At 44.3% G+C, this 17114-nt stretch overlaps 1 protein-coding gene across 1 annotated transcript in view; it reads left to right on the forward strand.

The window, feature by feature from the left end:
• KIF13B (kinesin family member 13B) overlaps positions 1-17114 on the forward strand; it is a 165063-nt gene that overhangs the window by 138291 nt on the left and 9658 nt on the right. Inside the window, exon 37 of the mRNA XM_053910793.1 lies at positions 894-1027. Coding sequence (XP_053766768.1) covers positions 894-1027 — 134 coding nt within the window. The remainder of the gene's footprint in view (positions 1-893; positions 1028-17114) is intronic.

The following is a 17114-nucleotide window of genomic DNA, read 5'->3' on the forward strand; positions in this document are numbered from 1 at the left end:
CAAGGTGTACATCTGAAACTAATACAAAATAATATCGAATGTAAACTGTAATTGAAAAATAAAAAGAAAGAAAGAAACCTAGTGGGGAAGGATGGAGCTTTGTACAGGGTCTCATAGCTATAAATAAAATAGTTATTCCCAGGAAAAGAAAAATGTTTTTTAGCGTTTGATTTTATTTCCTGCTTTGGCTTTTGGTTATGCCTATGTTTGTTTGTTCACTTATAAGGACACAGTGTTTTATCATTTATGAGTTGGACTAGGTTTTCCTAAAAATTCAGCTTTATCCACTAAGGGGAAAGAAATCTTACATCGTAGGCGATTATCTGCACATTTGATTCCAGCCTCTTGTAGTGAAGAGCAGGCAGGAAGGCAGTTGGTTCAGGACCTGTGTTCCTCCCTTGTGAAAACAACTTAAACACTGCTCTCTTCCTCAAAGGTCAGTTTCATCGTTTCCGCGCAGGAAATAGCATGAGAAAGTAAAGTTGAATAAGACATAGTCCTGACTTCGAAGAGTTTAAAGTCTAGATGGTGGGGTGGTACGTGTGTGTGTCGGCAGTTGTGTGATTTAAAAATGAAAAGCCCCGTTTTATCCCAGGGCAGAAGTTAGTGCTTGAACTAGCTAGTGACCAGGACGGGGGTTGGATTGCCCTCTGCATACTAACAAGGACACCGGAGATTAGAACATTGTACAGGTTACCCCAGTTGCTTCTCCTTAAATGGAAAAGGAAACCCCAACATGTCTGAGGGTAACTGTAATAATACTGGGTTTTCAATATTAATTTTTTAAAGATACCTTTTTTGATTTATGTTGTTAGATTTGCTTACAAATGATATTTGTCAAGTCTATGTAATTGTTTTTGCCTTATCTCTTTTCCTTCCAATATTTTTGACAGGACTTAGTAGCCTAGCGGCCTCCTACTTGAATCCAGTGAAATCCTTTGTGCCGCAGATGCCAAAGCTGCTGAAGTCTCTCTTCCCCGTTCGCGATGAGAAGAGGGGCAAACAGCCGTCTGCCCGTGCCCATCAGGTAGAGCAGCAGTGAACCTTTTCTGTGGTAGACTGCTGGCAGGGGGATGCCCTGGTTGCCCTGGAGCTGGAGGGAGAGTGATAGCAATAATGCGGGGCATTAGAGCTGGGCTTTCAGACCTGGTAAAAGCTTGTGATAATTTCTCTTCCACTCTCTTCAGAGATAACAGAGCTGTTTAAACTTATTGACACTCTCAATCCTTTTTGCTTTTAAAAAACGCCAAGTACACTACTAATGTGATTTATGGTAATATCGCTTAGAGCAACAATAGTAAAATTTATGAAGTGCACTTAGTGTTGCTTGTGTGTTGCCAAACAGAAAATGTCATTCTATTTTTAATTCTTGATTTCATTTCTTATTTCGAACAATTTCATATCATTACTGTCCTTGCCGCTCAACCTCTTTCCTCTACTGTGGTTTCCCTGTTCTTTCACTTAAAGTATTAAAAGTGATCGTTTGTCTTTTATTTCCCCTTTTTCTGTAAAACCCAACACGGCCTTGGGATAAGTTTTAGAGAAAATGTTAAAGGGCTTTCCAAATAATCAGGAAACTGTTCTTCTGAGATGGTGAACGGGAAGCCTGTTGGAAATGCAATTTCTAGACTTATATAGGTGTGAATTCAGCAGGAAATGATAAATGAGGATTTATTTATATTCATTCAAAAACACATACAGTGCAGGTTCAGCTGTTGAAATAGGTCTTTTGACATCAGCTCCTCCACAGTCACTTAAACATTCGAGTTACAGAAATGCAGCTGAGTCCTTGTCTGAGACCTTAACTATTGAAAAGACTTCTGAGTTTATGAGTGCAGACGCAAGGGTGACGGGGTTAGTTTTGTAAGGCTGCTGTGCAGCCTTACACTAGTTTTCCAGTCTAGTGTTACACGAGCACACACGTGCGCATCCATGTGTACACATACTGGATGAACAAATTAAACATTGAGATTTTGGAAGCGTTTAAATTTAGGCATACAACAGGTACTTGACAAATATCACAATGAATCTGTGACCAAGGGAGCTGAAAGAAACAGCAAGTCTAATGCGTAGTGGGGTTGGGGTGGGCAAAAACGGCTTTTCCAAGTGTTCGTTATTATAGACATTATTCTGTTCTAAACGCCCACATCGCTATTCTGCAAAGTATGACTCATGGACTGTTTTAGAATTTCCACAGGAACTTTTTTTAAAAGATTTTATTTATTTTTAGAGAGAGGAAGGGAGGGAGAAAGAAAGGGAGAGAAACATGGATCTCACACTACCCCAGCCGGGAACATCGCCCGCAACCCTGGCATGTACCCTCACTGGGAATCAAACCAGAGACCCTTTGGTTTGCAGGCTGGCGCTCAATCCACTGAGCCACACCAGCCAGGGCTCCATGGTAACTTTTTTAAAAAGGTAACTAAAAATATATATATAGCCTGATCTCAACCCATACCTCACCTGGGGCGCCTTGTAATCTGCCTTTATAAGTAGCTAAGGTGATTCATATTCACTTTAAAGTTTGATAACTACCATTTTTCTATTGCTATTTGGTGAAGACAGAGTTATATACATTAAAGGAAATTGAAATGGCATTAGAAGTCGTTGAATCAGTCTACTGTAGTTACAAATTTTTTTTTAACTACTTTTTTCACTCTGAGTTTTTGGTGTAACAAGTCAGATCACCTGCTACAATAAGTAATTATTTTTACCATTTGACAATTAGTGATTGTTTCTTCTGAAAGAACAATAGTGTGTTAGAAACACATTAAGAACAATCTAGTGATTGGAGGATAACTGTAATTTGTAATGTCCAATTTAAGAGAGTTAATCTTGCACTGTTTTAGAATATCTTAGAGCAGCATTTGCTCATTCAGCTTACTATTTTTGAGCACATATGAGCAAACCCATTGGGGAAGTGGTCCTAAGTGTTTTATATTATATAAATAAATGAAAAGATAAATACAAAACTGGACTTAATGAAGATGCCCAATAGTGGAGCTAAAATGTTCCAGCTGGTTTGCAAACCACCCACTCCATTGAGGGAACTTTTCTTAAGGTCACCAGGGAGCTGCCCCTTTGCTGCACTGCCTGTGCCCACTGACGTGACCTTGTAGCAGCAGCATTCTTGCGACACTTGCATCTCGAGGTTGCATTCAGCGCCATGGGCTGGCTTCCCTGCCGACAGCTGGGCCCTTCCTGATTGCCTTTCCAGGTCCGTGTGTTCCCGCAAGCCGTGAAGGTGCCCGGAGCTCTGTCCTGGGCCCTCTTTCTCTTTTTCTTTCTCAACCTAATTCTTTCCCTGGGTCATGCCATTCAGTTCCATGGCTTTGACTGTATATACACTGACAATGCTCACATTTCCTCCTCCAGCCCAGACTTCGCCCCTGTGCTTTGGCTTTGTGGATCTCACTGGCCATTCAGCTTCTCTACTTACATATTAGGCGTTCACATTTCACAAGTCCAAACATTACCGTTTGTTTCAGCTCACAAGTCTGCCAGCTCCCAACACACAGAATACTTACTAAAAGACACGCCCATCTCGGTGTGTAGTGTAAACATCCACCTAGTTGCTTACGTCTCACGAGTGGTGTGTCCGTAAGAGTTGTGTAGGTGCGCCTCCGGTCAGTTCCTCCTGACCGTGTCCATTTCCGGTCACTCACCCTGCCTCTACCTGCTCTCCACTGTTGCAGCTGCTACCTACCACTCAGTGATCTGCCTGCCACTCAGTTACAAAGTAGCCAGAGTGACCTTCCAAAGCCTTACGGTCCTTGCAGTCCATAGTTTGAAACCTTCCACTGTTTCTCACTGAAACCGAATAAAATCTAAATTCCGTACTCTGTTTGACAGCAGCCTATAGAATGTGGTCCCTGATACTTATTTACTCTTATTCCCTTTATTCACCTCTTTGTTCACCGTACTAAACCATATATTTTTTTTGTTTTTAATTGCAGCAACACATGAAGCTCCTTTTGGTCTTAAGAGTTTTTCCTTCCACTTGGACTATGCTTTCCCAAGTGTTTACATGGCTTCTGGGTCTCTTCAGAGTGTTTCACTACCAGAGTGGCCAAGAAAGGCTGCCCTGAGGAAGTATCTTTGAGGTCGGAGTGGCCCCGGCAAACCAAATGAAAGCAACAGCCTCCAGCGCCCGTAGCACCCTGCGTTACCCTACTGCATGTTTCCCTTGGGAGTTACTGTGTGTCTCTGCGTTCATTATCTCCCCTCTGGAATGCAGTCCTTGAGGGCAGGGGCACGTTGACAACAAAGTGCAAGTGGGTTAGCTGCCTGTGACCTGCGCACAGATTGTATTGGATAGCTGGCATGTACCAAGTGTCATACAGTGGTTCGGACTGTGTTCACAGTTGGAGGTGAGAGTGTCACTTCTGAGTGGGGTTTCCGATAGAAGACGTCCTGAGGAACCTTCTTTCCTAGACTGATGTGCAATTCCACTAAAAAACCACTCCTGAAAGAGGGGACACTGTGGCTTATCGTTTCGGGTTCGGTTGATCAAAGATGCTTGGGTCCATCTCAGTTCGTGACTGTTTCTGCCAGCGCTCTAAGAGGGATAAGTTACAGTTTTAAATGAGTGTGGATATAGAGGTTCCATTACTTGAGCCACTTTAAATATGCTTTAAGTTCTTACACCTGAATGGTATTTTTTTATCCTTGGAAATGTAACACTTCAGTGCCAATGAATTTCCAAATAACAGCTAAAAGAACAGTGTGGTATTGGCTACTTTAGTATTCCCCATCTTTTTTACTCTAATGGCACCCCATTTACTTGGAAATTAGATTTGAAACCTAAAAGTTGAGGTAGGTTCTTTCTTTTTTTTGGTAATCCAGCCCTCCCTTCCTTGTGGAGCCTCCAAGTCTTCTAGGGAAAACTTTGGCTTATTTCCAATGAGTTTGTGCCTCCGCGTTTCTCTACTATCAGGAGTCAAAGGGAGTGGAGGGGGAGGTTCTGTGATCTCCTAGGCTTACTCCAGACTTTGCGGTTCTAGAGAACTCGGCTCTGTCTCGTGATAGTGCTTCACCATTCTTCAGTTGTCTTGCCAGGGCCTCGCTTAAAAGGGGGAGACCAGAAGGGATACAGTAGCCACTATGCTGGAAACTAGTGCAACTATTATCTTCCTCTTCTCAATAATATACTTCTACCGAGGTAGCATGTGGTGACACATGCTCCCTCTTTTTAAAGGCAAGTGTTATTATTGAGCCCTGGCTGGGTAGTTAGTAGCTAAAACATGTAGGTTTTAGAATAACATCAAGACAGAACCCAGAAAAATAGAGATCAGTGCACATACCTAAAAATAGAAATTAGAATCTGGATCAATTTTATGGTATAGGAAGGGATAAATATTGATATTAATATTGCATAAGATAATAAATAACATTATTTAAGATGTATAATGTGAACCGATGCACACAAACCCCCAAAACCCCAAAGCGGTTTGAGGGTCAACAAAGACATTACGTGGTAACCAAATAGACTGTGTTTGATAGCACATTCTTATTTCTACCCCACCCCCAACTTTCTCTTTTCATCAAGTTTAAAACCATTTCCCACCTAACTATGGTGACTCTCCATTTCCCACCTAACTATGGTGACTCTCCATTTCCCACCTAACTATGGTGAAAGCCGTTAAAACTTCTTCCTTTTCCTGTTTCTGTCCAAGTTTAGTTTGGAGACTTCAAACTTCTCTGAAACAGTCACAGTACTGAAAACTCATACCAGCCCATCTAGATAAACACCACCTCTGGGGTCCCTCTGGCGGAACTGACCACGCTTAGTTACTGCACTTGGTTCTGGACATGTTACTAGTAGAAATACACTGACCAGTTGGAACGGTTTCAGAGAACAATGTCCGAAATGATTTATGAGGGAAGATGAAAGGAGTTATTTATAGTGGGACCAAACAGTGACTGAGAGAGCTGACTGTGTAAGCATTCACGGCAGAGCAGCACCGAAGGCGGGGAAGACTCGTGTAAGGCTGGCTCCTGAAGCAGAGGCATGAAAGGCAGAGAATGACAGAAATGAAATTAATGAAGGGAATGGTCCCCACTGTGAATAAATACAATGACTTATAGATAGCAGGGTACTCTGTTTAAAAAACCATGGGATTTCTGTCACTGCTATTTTTAAAAAATAAGATTTTGAGCGTATAAAAATAGTCTGGTTAAGAATCAGGAATGGAATAGGTCCTGTTCCACTCATTCCTCATATTTTTCTTGTTAGCTTAGGTGGAAGAGATGCAGAAGTTGTATAATGAAGGAATGATTATTATCAAAAATGTACTTTTAATCAGAGTGTCCTTGACATTTTCAAACAAGAATGTTCAGTTCCCTCCTTCATGCAAGGATAAAAGCATGGTGAAACTCTAATGCAAAGATTAATGCTTATTAACTTGTTCTTTGGGATCAGCAGGTTCTCAGATCAAGATGCTACAATTTGGGAGCATTATATTTCAATGTTTGAAAAGACTCATGGATCTTTTCTTGTAAGGTAGAGAAGTTAATGGTTTATTCAGAAGATTTAGAAACAAAGATTCAAATGTTTCACCAGATCTTTTGGTTTGACCATATTCATAAAGACTTATGTTTCCCATTTTTGTGGAGATTCGTTTTTGTTTGTAACCAGTTTCTGCCTGAGTCCCAGAAATGCAGAGACACTGCACTGGAGGCAGTGACAGCTGACAAAATTGCTGTCTTTGACCTGCTGATGCAAGTTTAGTAACTAATCTGGAAAATAATGAACCACAATTAATGAAATCTGTGCTCATATTCAAGTGTGTCTCTCAGACAGCACATACAATAATTGAAAGAACTTCCTGCTCTCTAATTAGTTAGATTGAATTAATTTGGCATAATAGCTTTTTTCATGTATCTAGGAGTTTGTGTTCAGATGACGCTACTTATGTAACTCAAACTTAAGGACTCCAAATGGCCTATTTGGTTCATCTGTGGAATTAAAGAGTTAATGCTGGGATTCATCGTCCGCCATCAAAAGCACCTATCTTTGGCCTATCTTCTGGCCCACCTTTGGTCCACTGTCTGCCCCTCTTCAGTGTCCTGCATGTTGCCTAGGACGGCCTTGTCAGCCACAGGGAGTTTGCTCCAGGGGTCCACAGCCTCCAGGGTGCGAGATGGATGAGCCTTGAGGAGGGAGAGCAGCGCCCTGCCCATCTGTGGTGCTAATTAAAAAGATGCTTGTCCAGTTACCCCATCTTTCATGTCAGCGGTCCTTCCACACACAAAATGGGAAGAAACAAACCAGTTACTGGCCCTTCCCTTGTGCATGAAAATGCCATTTTAGTCTACCCATGTTGGGTTCCCTTGATGAAAGGAACCACATAAATGCCTATCCCTGTGTCTTAAAGGTTCATCATCTTAACTAACTAAAAGTAGAAAAAGAATCTAGCCTTGTTTCTAGCCTTTGGTTTTCCTTAATTATTTGGGTTCTTGAACAAATAATGTATATGCACGTTTTTGTAAATTAGCACCACGTGTAATAAATATACTTGGTTATGGTACGCTGGAGCGAAGGTGCTTCAGGTAACAAGGGGAGGTGAGGCAAGGCTTCTGGAGCACAGGCTTCTTGTTAAATCTGAGGCGAGTGATTTCCGTCCAGTTGCTCCAGGGAAGAATTCTTAGGCACTTGTTCTACTGATAGAATACACTTGTCTCTGTTTCATTTTTCCAAAATTGTATTTTGCCGTCTTTGCTCCAGAAATGTATGGGCACTGTATTGACATACTTAGAGACTCCGAGCTGACCAAGCTGATTCCAGAATCAGAGTTCGGAGCTGATCTGAAGAATAATGAAAATAAGATAGTTTCTGAGGCAGCAGAGAAGCTGGTTGTAGTCATTTTTTCAGAAATTGGCGTTGTATGGCTTTTGTGCGATTCTGTGGATCAGGGATTGACCAGCTTTTCTGTGAAGGGCCGGGTAGTAGTTTAGGCTTCGCAAGCCGCACAGTCTCTGCCAACACTAGCCACAGACAATACTAGACAATCAGTCTGGTTATGTTCCAGTAAAACTTCATTTATAATGCTGAAGTTTGAATTCATGGGATTTTTACATGTCACAAAGTATCCTTTTATTTCAACAACTTAAAAATATAAAAACCATTTTTAACTGAGTAACCAAGCTTCCGGCCAAGGTGGAGGTGTAGGTAGAAAACCCTTTGCTTCCTCGCACAACCAGAAGGAGGATTACAACCAATCTAAAATCAATAAACAATCAGCAGTGCCAGAAAATCAACCTGCATGGAACTCAGACAGCAAAGGAATTAAAGAAACAGTCAAACGGAACAACCAGACCATTAAGATGGGCAGCGGAGAGAACTGGTGGGGAGGCGGCAGACTGTGCGGGCGGGGCTGGCTGAACGGAAACTGAGACTCAGAGCTGACTGTGGACTAGGCGGTTGCCGCAGTGGGAGAAACTCCCAGTCTCACACAAGGGTTTGTTGGAAAGTGGGGCTAGAGCCCAGCAAGCCAGCCGCATTGTTCACTCTCTGACCCCTCCCCCACAGAGAGCACAGCAGTGCAGCAAGGAGGGCTGCCCCGCCCTGGTGAATACCTAAGGCCTCCGCCCCCTTACAACTTAACAGGTGCGCCCAGACAAAGAGAAACAGGGCCCAAATGAAAGAACAGAGCAAAACTCCAGAAAGAGAGCTGAGGAGATAGCCTCAGCCTCATCCAGAAAGATGAGGAGATAGCCAGCCTATCTGATGGAGAGTTCAAAGTCCTGGTAACCAAAATGCTCACAGAACTGATTGAGCTTGGTCGCAAAATGAAAGAACAAATTAAGGATACCCAAAGTGAAATAAAACAAAATATTCAGGGAACCAACAGTGACAGGAAGGAAACCAGGACTCAAACCAATGATTGGGAACAAAAGGAAGAAAGAAATATCCAACCGGAACAGAATGAAGAAACAAGAATTCAAAAAAAAAAAGAAAAGAAGCTTGGGAACATCTGGGACAACCTGAAACGTTCCAATATCGGAATTATAGGGGTGCCAGAAGGAGAAGAACAACAGCAAGAAATTTAAAACTTATCTGAATAAATAACGAAGGAAAACTTCCCCAATCTAGCTAAGGAAATTGACTTCCAGGAAATCCAGGAAGCCCAGAGAGTCCCAAAGAAGGTGGACCCAAAGAGGAACACACGGAGGCACATCATCATTAAGTTACCCAAGATTAAAGATAAAGAGGAAATCCTACAAGGAGCAGGGGAAGAGGAGAGAGTTATCTACAAAGGAGTTCCCATAAGACTACCAGCTGGTTTCTCAAAAGAAACCTTATAGGCAAGAAGGGGCTGGAAAGAAGTGTTTGAAATCATGAAAGGCCAAGATTCCTCTATCCAGCAAAGCTATCATTGAGAATGAAAGGGCAGATAAACTGCTTCCCAGATAAGGTCAAGTTCAAAGAGTTCATCATCACCAAGCCCTTATTATATGAAATGTTAAAGGGACTTATCTAAGAAATGGAAGAAGATAAAAAACCATGAACAGTAAAATGACAACAAACTCACAACTATCAACAAATGAACCTAACAGAAAAGCAACGAAAACAAAAACTAAGCAAACAGCTAGAACAGGAACAGATTCAGAGAAATGGGAGATCACATGGAGGGTTTTCAGTGGGGAGGGGGACAGGAGGAATGGGGGGAAACGTAAAGGGAATAAGAAGCATAATTGGTAGGCATAAAATAGACGGGGAGAGGTCAAATATAGGAAACGGAGAATTCAAAGAACTTACATGTGCAACCCACGGACATGAACTAAAAGGGGAATGCAGGAGGGTTGGGGGTTGCAGGGCTGAGGGGGAAAAATTGGGAAAACTATAATAGCATAGCCAATAAAGTAAACTTAAAAAAAAAACATCTGCAGCTGATACAGCATGCTGAGCTGGCGACAGTCGAGATTTAGACCCTATTTTTAAGTTTTTAGATTAACAAATATTCTATGTTTTAAGTAAACATCCTTCATCCTTCATGAACATTTGAAAAATGAATAACCAACCATTATTTTGGATGGAGTGAATATTACATTATCTCTTTCAAAAATATAAATATTTAAATTAGTTTTAATAAATACCATGTAGAAGTCTAAAAAGTAAACGGACCTGGCTGGTGTGGCTCACTGGACTGAGTGCTGGCCTAGGAACCAAAGGGTCGCCAGTTCAGTTTCCAGTCAGGGCACGTGCCTGGGTTGCAGGCCAGTAGGGGGTGTGCAAGAGGCCCACACATTGATGTTTCCCTCTCCTTCTCCCTCCTTTCCCCTCTCTCTAAAAATAAATAAATCTTCAGGGGGAAAAAAAGTAAACTAGCTGAAGTCTAAAAAATAAGAAACTGTATCTTTTCTGACAACTCCAGAAATATTAGTACTTAAACTTTTCTATATGTAAAACCTCTAATAACTTGAATGAATACATATATTATATGGTGAAATAAAGTCGATTTGGATGATCTCATCCACTTGTATACACTGATAAAATAGTTTACTTGTTGATAGGAGAAGTGGGCCTCTTAGTTGTTTCGTGTAATTAAAATAGAATAGGAATGTCAGATGTTAGACCCTGAGTGCCTCTGTCTGAGGAGCGTAGGGACTGTGCTCAGCTTTGCTCCTACTGTCTCCCCAGCTCCTGGCACAGTCTTTGGAATGTAGCAGGCACCTGGAATATGTTTGTGAAGGTAAATTAATAACTCCTAAGGTTCACCGTTTGAAAGGAAATGGAACTAATGTTCCCTGAGTGGCTTTGGGGCAGCTGAACACAAGTAGAAACTTTAGATTGTTTTAGATCGAATAGATTTGTTGATCGTGTAAAAATGTGTTTATAGTAGGCCAACCCAGAACTGACTCGGAAGACGACACGCACTGTCCTAGTGAGTAGGAGAACCGCGGCGCTGGGCAAAGGGCCGGCTGCTCACTGTGTGCCAGCGCTTCCACACGCTTGGGCTCTGCACGGTGCCGAGGTAGGTCCGTGGTGTCTGACGGGAACAGAATGGAAGCCACTGGTGTCATTTAAAATTTTCTAGCAGCCTCATTTAAAAAAGTAAAAGGAAACAGGTCATATTAATTTAATAATATAACTTACTTAACCCAGTGCATTCTGATACGGCCATTTCTTCCTGTAATCAGCATTAAAGCGCTTAATGAGATGCTCCCACCTTTTCTTCCTTACGGTCCTCAAAATCAGGTGTGTATTTTACATTTCTCGCACATCTTAATTCAGATACTAAATTTTTGTCGGAAATACTTGATCTGCATTTAGAGTTCGTAAGGCTGAAAAAAATAGATCCGCATGCCAAAGCTGTTCCAAACATAAAGGCACTTTAATATTAAAATTTACATATTATCAATTAAAATCAGGTAAAATAAGAACTTCACTTCCTCAATCACACTGGCTGCGTCTCAAGGGCTCAGTAGCTGCACGTGGCTGGTGGCCGCCTGGTCAGACAGGGTGGAGCCGGAGGCAGGTGTTAGGGTGTGAGTCAGGCGTGGGGGTGAAAGAGGCTCAGGCGGCCAGGCGTCTTGTCCGAGGGCGCAGGGCCCAGTGAGCGGCACACCTGAGGTTTATGTTCAAGAAGCACAGTTAACGCACAGTGGTGATCTTTAGAGATTTCTACTGGGTTTGATTAAAAGTCGCAAGTGATTATTGAGCAAATCTGTGAAGGAGGTGAAGGCAGGACTGGCAAACCTTGGAACTAGACTGGCTAGCCCCTGTCCGTACTCCCTTTCTTGCCCATTTCCTTTCTGAAAAAATTGCCTGTGGGAGGTGGGGGATCACCCCCAGCGTTAAAGCCGGAAAGTGACACGTTCAGGTGTGTGTGTGGGAGGGTTTCTCTGGCTGCAGTTCCAAGGGTGGATTTGAGAAAGATAAAACTGGAAGACTTTATTCAAGTGTTGTAAAAACCCCATGAAGGATGATAATGTTGGTCAGGAAAATGAAGTCACCTTTCCATGCTTGACACGTTGATACTTTAATGTCACCAGTTGAAAGGGGCATGTGGCAGGTAGGATAACAGTGTCTGGCGGGCACCAGCTGGTGGCCACCCGTGCCCTCGCTCAGCAGCCATGCTCAGAGAATTCTTGTGGACCTGGACAGGATTACCACCTTCCAGACCTGCAACCCCAGAGCGGGTCAGATCTGCACAAACGAAGACCGATGAGTCAATTCAGGCACTGTTCATTTAAAATACGAAATGCAACTGCCCGGCAGACAAGTGCTGGTGTCATCGCGGCAAACACACTCTTAGCCAGCTCACCCTGGAAAGCAGGGCACACATCCGAAGGCTGCCCTGTGGCGGGGGGCTGGCTGTGAGAACCAGTCACGGAGGCCTCGGGTGCAGGGGCTGGGAGCGCCGTCTCTGGACCAGAGCAGGACCCCCTGCCTCCAGTTAACATAACCTGTAAAAAGTATGCTTATTGGTTAGGTTATTGTGGGTGTTGATTCTTAGGTAATTGTACTTGTCTGATTTTATTTATTGTTTCATCAGAACATACCAGAAGATTAGGAAGCACTTTGTTTATACGCACTGTCCCTGCTTGGTTTTGTTTCTTACATTTTTCTCAGTTTATTCTCAGCGTGAAAATCAGATTATTTGTAGCAGCAGTAAATCTTACATCTCTTGTATACTCCTATGGTTGGATTTAAATGACTGGTTAGAGTTTTAAAAAAATGTAGGGGATCAGATTAACTTAGGAACCATTAGAAAATGACATTTAAGAATTTATCAAATTCAGGCTAAGGGGTGATTATTAAGAAAGGTTCAAAGTGCTTATTTTTGGCTTCAGCTGATAGTTCTTCTCCCCTCTAGCTACACCTGTGCCCAAATTTCAGAAGGTCTATTCTTTTTCAAATTCCTTGTAACTGTACAGATCGACCTTTTTCATGTCACTTAAGTAATTGATCCATTCACTTATCTGAGTATTCATTCAATAAGGTACTGTTTTTTCTGCGGAAAGAGATAAATGAGACATAATCCTGCCCTTCAGAGAGCTTGGTTGCCTTAGAAATGCATAAACCTAAATGGGACGATGTTACAGATACCATAACATGTGTATGTCTGGGGTGACACCCCGAAGGCTGTGGGCATTTCTGTCTACAATTGCAGGAAAAGTAGGTCATGCTTGAGCTGAGACTTAAAAACGAGTGGGTACTCCCCGGGTGGAACACGACTCCCTAGGGGCAGGAACAGCAAGGGGAAGGCTGTGGCAAAGTTGTGTGTTTAGGGAGTTCAGAGTGGGTGAGCACATGCCAGGACAGGCTGCAGCCTCACAGAGAAGTGAGGGTCTTTCATGCCAGGCCAAGGCGATCAGACTTTGTTCTTCTAGGCAGAGGGGTCTCCAAAACAGCTTTTGTGCCTAGTTATGAAATTCTGAGCTAATCTGCCCTATTTTCATTCATGTGGCCTCTGAAAGCCAGAGTTAAAAATGATGAGATATGATAAGAGAAGTGATCTTCATCTTTCCCCAGAAGTATTTCCCCTGAAATACTTCTAAGCAACTCTTTCACTGGTAGCCTACTCACCCACCCGTTCAGTTTTGGCAGCGCTCAGTGGACACTGTGCTTGCAGGGCCAGCAGGTGCTGAAGAACACAGTCCTCTCCATCTCTCTCGCCGCTCACTGGGCACCTGACTGCATTTAACCACGAGGTCACTGTTGCTGAGCCTTGGTGTAAAATGTAGATAATTATACTTGTATTCACTGGCCTCGTGGGACTTCTCCTTAACATTTATAGCTGCAAAATACTTTGCAGTCTTTTTTATTAATAGTTACCAGATGTGTCATGAGGATTAATGAGTTTACGATCTGAAGTGTTTTGAGCCCCTGAAATAGGAGGCCGCCGCCCGCACGGGGGATGCGAAAGAGCACTGAACTGCAGACAGTACCCGTTTGGGAATTCGAGCTGTTACGTGGGAAGGACAGATGGCACACGCAAGAGTTCAATATACTTTGTAGGTATTTTTGGGACCCTTAATAAGGGTGCTGGATTCATCACAGGCCATTGCCAAAAATAGAAGTAACCCCCACCCCACGCGCACGCATGCACACACCCACCCCTGATGCTATTTCTGCTAATTCCACTGTTGCCGACTTCTTGTGCACCGTCTCTGACTCTGTTTCCCCCCCTATAGCCAGTTGTTTCCCGTATTCAGCAGTCTCCTTTAGATGTCTAGAGTTGTATTTTTATTTCGTTTCCTCTTACTACCCAAATTCAGGCTCTTACTAGCTCTCCATCGAGCCATTCAAGCAACTTCTTAGTTTATTTCTCCCCATTTCATATCTCCCCTATTTAAGGATTAACCTTGTATAGACATAGCTCTTACTGCTGCTTCCTGCGGGAACCTTCCATGGCTCTTTATGGCCTGTGAAAACTAACCGCAGGCTCACAAGGCTCTACATGGCCCTGACCTGCTTTCCCGCTGCCCAGAGCTCACCAGTCGAGATCCTTCTCTCCTCCCCAAGACCTCTGGATGCCTGAGTAGCTCTCCCCAGGGCAGAGATGCGAGTAGGGGGACACATCAGACACGAAGGGGCTCTTCGGCCGTCTCAACTCTGTCACAGCCCGGGTAGTGCCACTCAGTGTTCAAGGCGTTCATCAGAGTAAAGTCACCCTCGTGAAAGTGTTCTAGGCCTGGTCCACTCATGTTCTTGTCCTCCTCCAAATCTTGTCTGCTTTTGAAATGTCCATTCTAACGTCCACCCTATTTCTTGACATTTTACTTGACATTTTAGTTATTTATATTCGTGTCCGTCCCACAGACTAGATCGCCAGTCTGTTGAGAACAAAGCCTGTGTCTTTGTGTTCTTCAAGGTGCCTATTGTCACTGTGAGGCCTGACAGGTCTTTGTTGAACTGAACTTCACATTGATGGACAGTCTCGGTCACCTTGTTCACGTGGGCAGTGCTATGGAAACGTGTGAAAGGTACACGGTGGAAAGGGTCCTGTGGCAAATCTCTATGTACTTGTCACATGGCTTCAAGAAAAACTAACACGTGGCCAATTTTGTACGCCTGTGCCCGCAGTCTCGTCAGCACACACCTTTCAAACACCCCCTGTTGGAGAAGTGTCTTCCTGTGGCCCTGTTGTCCAGAGCTGGCGGCCGCCGTTGCCCAGCGCCCTTGGAGGCAGGCACACAACACTGCTAGTGTGGGCAGGAGGTCAGAGCGCTGCTGTTACACTGGGACCCGATCCGATCTTGTTTTTGACGCGGTTTTCAGCCATTTCAGATGTGTTCGAGCATCCTCTTTTTTCCGGTTCACACTTTACCTGGATGGCGGGAGTCGAGAGGCATCTGTGTGGAACCTGTCGCCTGAGTACAAAGTGGCCATGGCTTGAGAGCGAGTGCCAGTGACAGGAAGTCTGTGCGGGGCGGGCTCAAGGTGTCCAGCCTAGGGCCTGGAGCCGTGAACTCAGAGAAACAGGAGCCCGGAGGCCCCCTGGGTTCCTGTGCAGTGTCTCAGCCTGTCTGCTCCTTTAATTCATTTCAGCTAATATTTTTTAAGCGTTTACTGGAACTTTCTAATTACTCTGAGTCATAAAGAAAAGTATAAATTACGTTTCTTTGCTTTATTTAGGAGGGCAGGAGGTATATCATCTTAGAAAAGGTTTCATCCTGGCTGGCTATAGTTCCATCCTTGGTAGGATTTTCATGTTTTTATACTTTTAGGGGGAATGTTTCATCCCAATCTTGTCTATTTTAATGGGATCTAACTGAAGAATGTACTCTGGAGTTCAAATTTAAGAAACTTTTTTTTCTACTTTTACTAAAGTGCGCTCTGAGTACCTTCCCATTTGGGGGGGGGACTTCAGCTAATATGCGAAAACAAGCACAACCGTGTGGCCCCTGCATCCAAGGACTGGGTGGTAGGGTGGAGGCTACTTGTTTGAAAATAACTCCCTTGTCAAGTTGTTGGCGGAGTGGGGACACGGGGACCCGTGTGAGGGCGGGCCGGGAATGGGGACACGGAGACCTCGTACAGGGACAGACAGGGAGGGGCTGTGTGTCCTGAGAGTCCAGGAGAGGGACCCTTTCCTGGTCAAGGGACTGAGGGACGGCTGGATTCCCGTGTGGTATGCACTTGCTGCCACCACCAGGGTGTCCTCCCTCTGTCCTCTTGGCCTCGCACCGTCTTAAACATAACTCTGACCCTGGCCCTTCCTGGCCTTAACCCCCCCAGGAGCCCCCAGGGTTTGCAGGGTGAAGTGTATGTTCCTTTAGTTTGTCCCTAGGGCCTTCCACCTGTTTAGCCTTATCTCTCAGCCTTTCCTACTTCATTGCCTCTCCTCTGTGCCTCTTCTCAGATCTCATCACTGTTCCCTCATCTTCAGCAGAATGAATTTCTTCTAACACTTTGCTTTCAAAAGCAGTCCCAAGGCCTGGCTGGTTATCGTGGTTCCCGCTGTAGAAATGCGGTGACCTGATGCTGTGAACTCAGGTCACTACCACCCTAGCTGAGCCATGTTTTTAAAAGATTTTATTTATTGAATTTTAGAGAGAGGGGAAGGGAAGGAGAGAAACATCAATGTGAGAGAGAAATGTAGATTGTTTGCCTCTCGCACTCACCCCGCCAGGCCTGGCCCGCAACCCAGGCATGTGCCCCGACTGGGAGTCGAACCAGTGACCCTTCACCCCGCGGAGCGACGCCCAACCCACAGAGCCATACCGGTCAGGGTGAGGCGTTGTTTTAGGTGGGCTCTCCTCCCTTCAGTTAAGAGTTTGGCCTGCCCTGTAGGAAGCAAGACTTTGGCCGTCCAGTCTTGGTGTCTGTAGGCTCAGCCCAGAGAGCCTCAACAACATAGGTGCCTCAGACTCCCAGAGACACCTGGCGAGGTGTCTGGCGTGCCCAGGACCAGAGGAGGGAAGTGGAAAGATCTGAAATCCATGTCTCTGAGCAATTTAGATTGGTGACCAGCTGCTTTCCTTACGGACCCACCAAAGGCAAAGACCCTCGTACTGCACGGAAAGCTGCTTCAACAGCCCGTTTGCGCTCTCGTGAGAGAGGACTAGGAGTAGTGTCGGTCCTGCCAGGGCGGAGCCCGCTGAGAGCTGAGCACCCGGAGGTCCCGACTCTTGCGTTGGAGCAGGGTGGCCTGGGAAGGGGG

This window comes from Desmodus rotundus, chromosome 9, assembly GCF_022682495.2.
Source record: "Desmodus rotundus isolate HL8 chromosome 9, HLdesRot8A.1, whole genome shotgun sequence".
In the NCBI taxonomy this organism is placed as follows: Eukaryota; Metazoa; Chordata; class Mammalia; order Chiroptera; family Phyllostomidae; genus Desmodus; species Desmodus rotundus.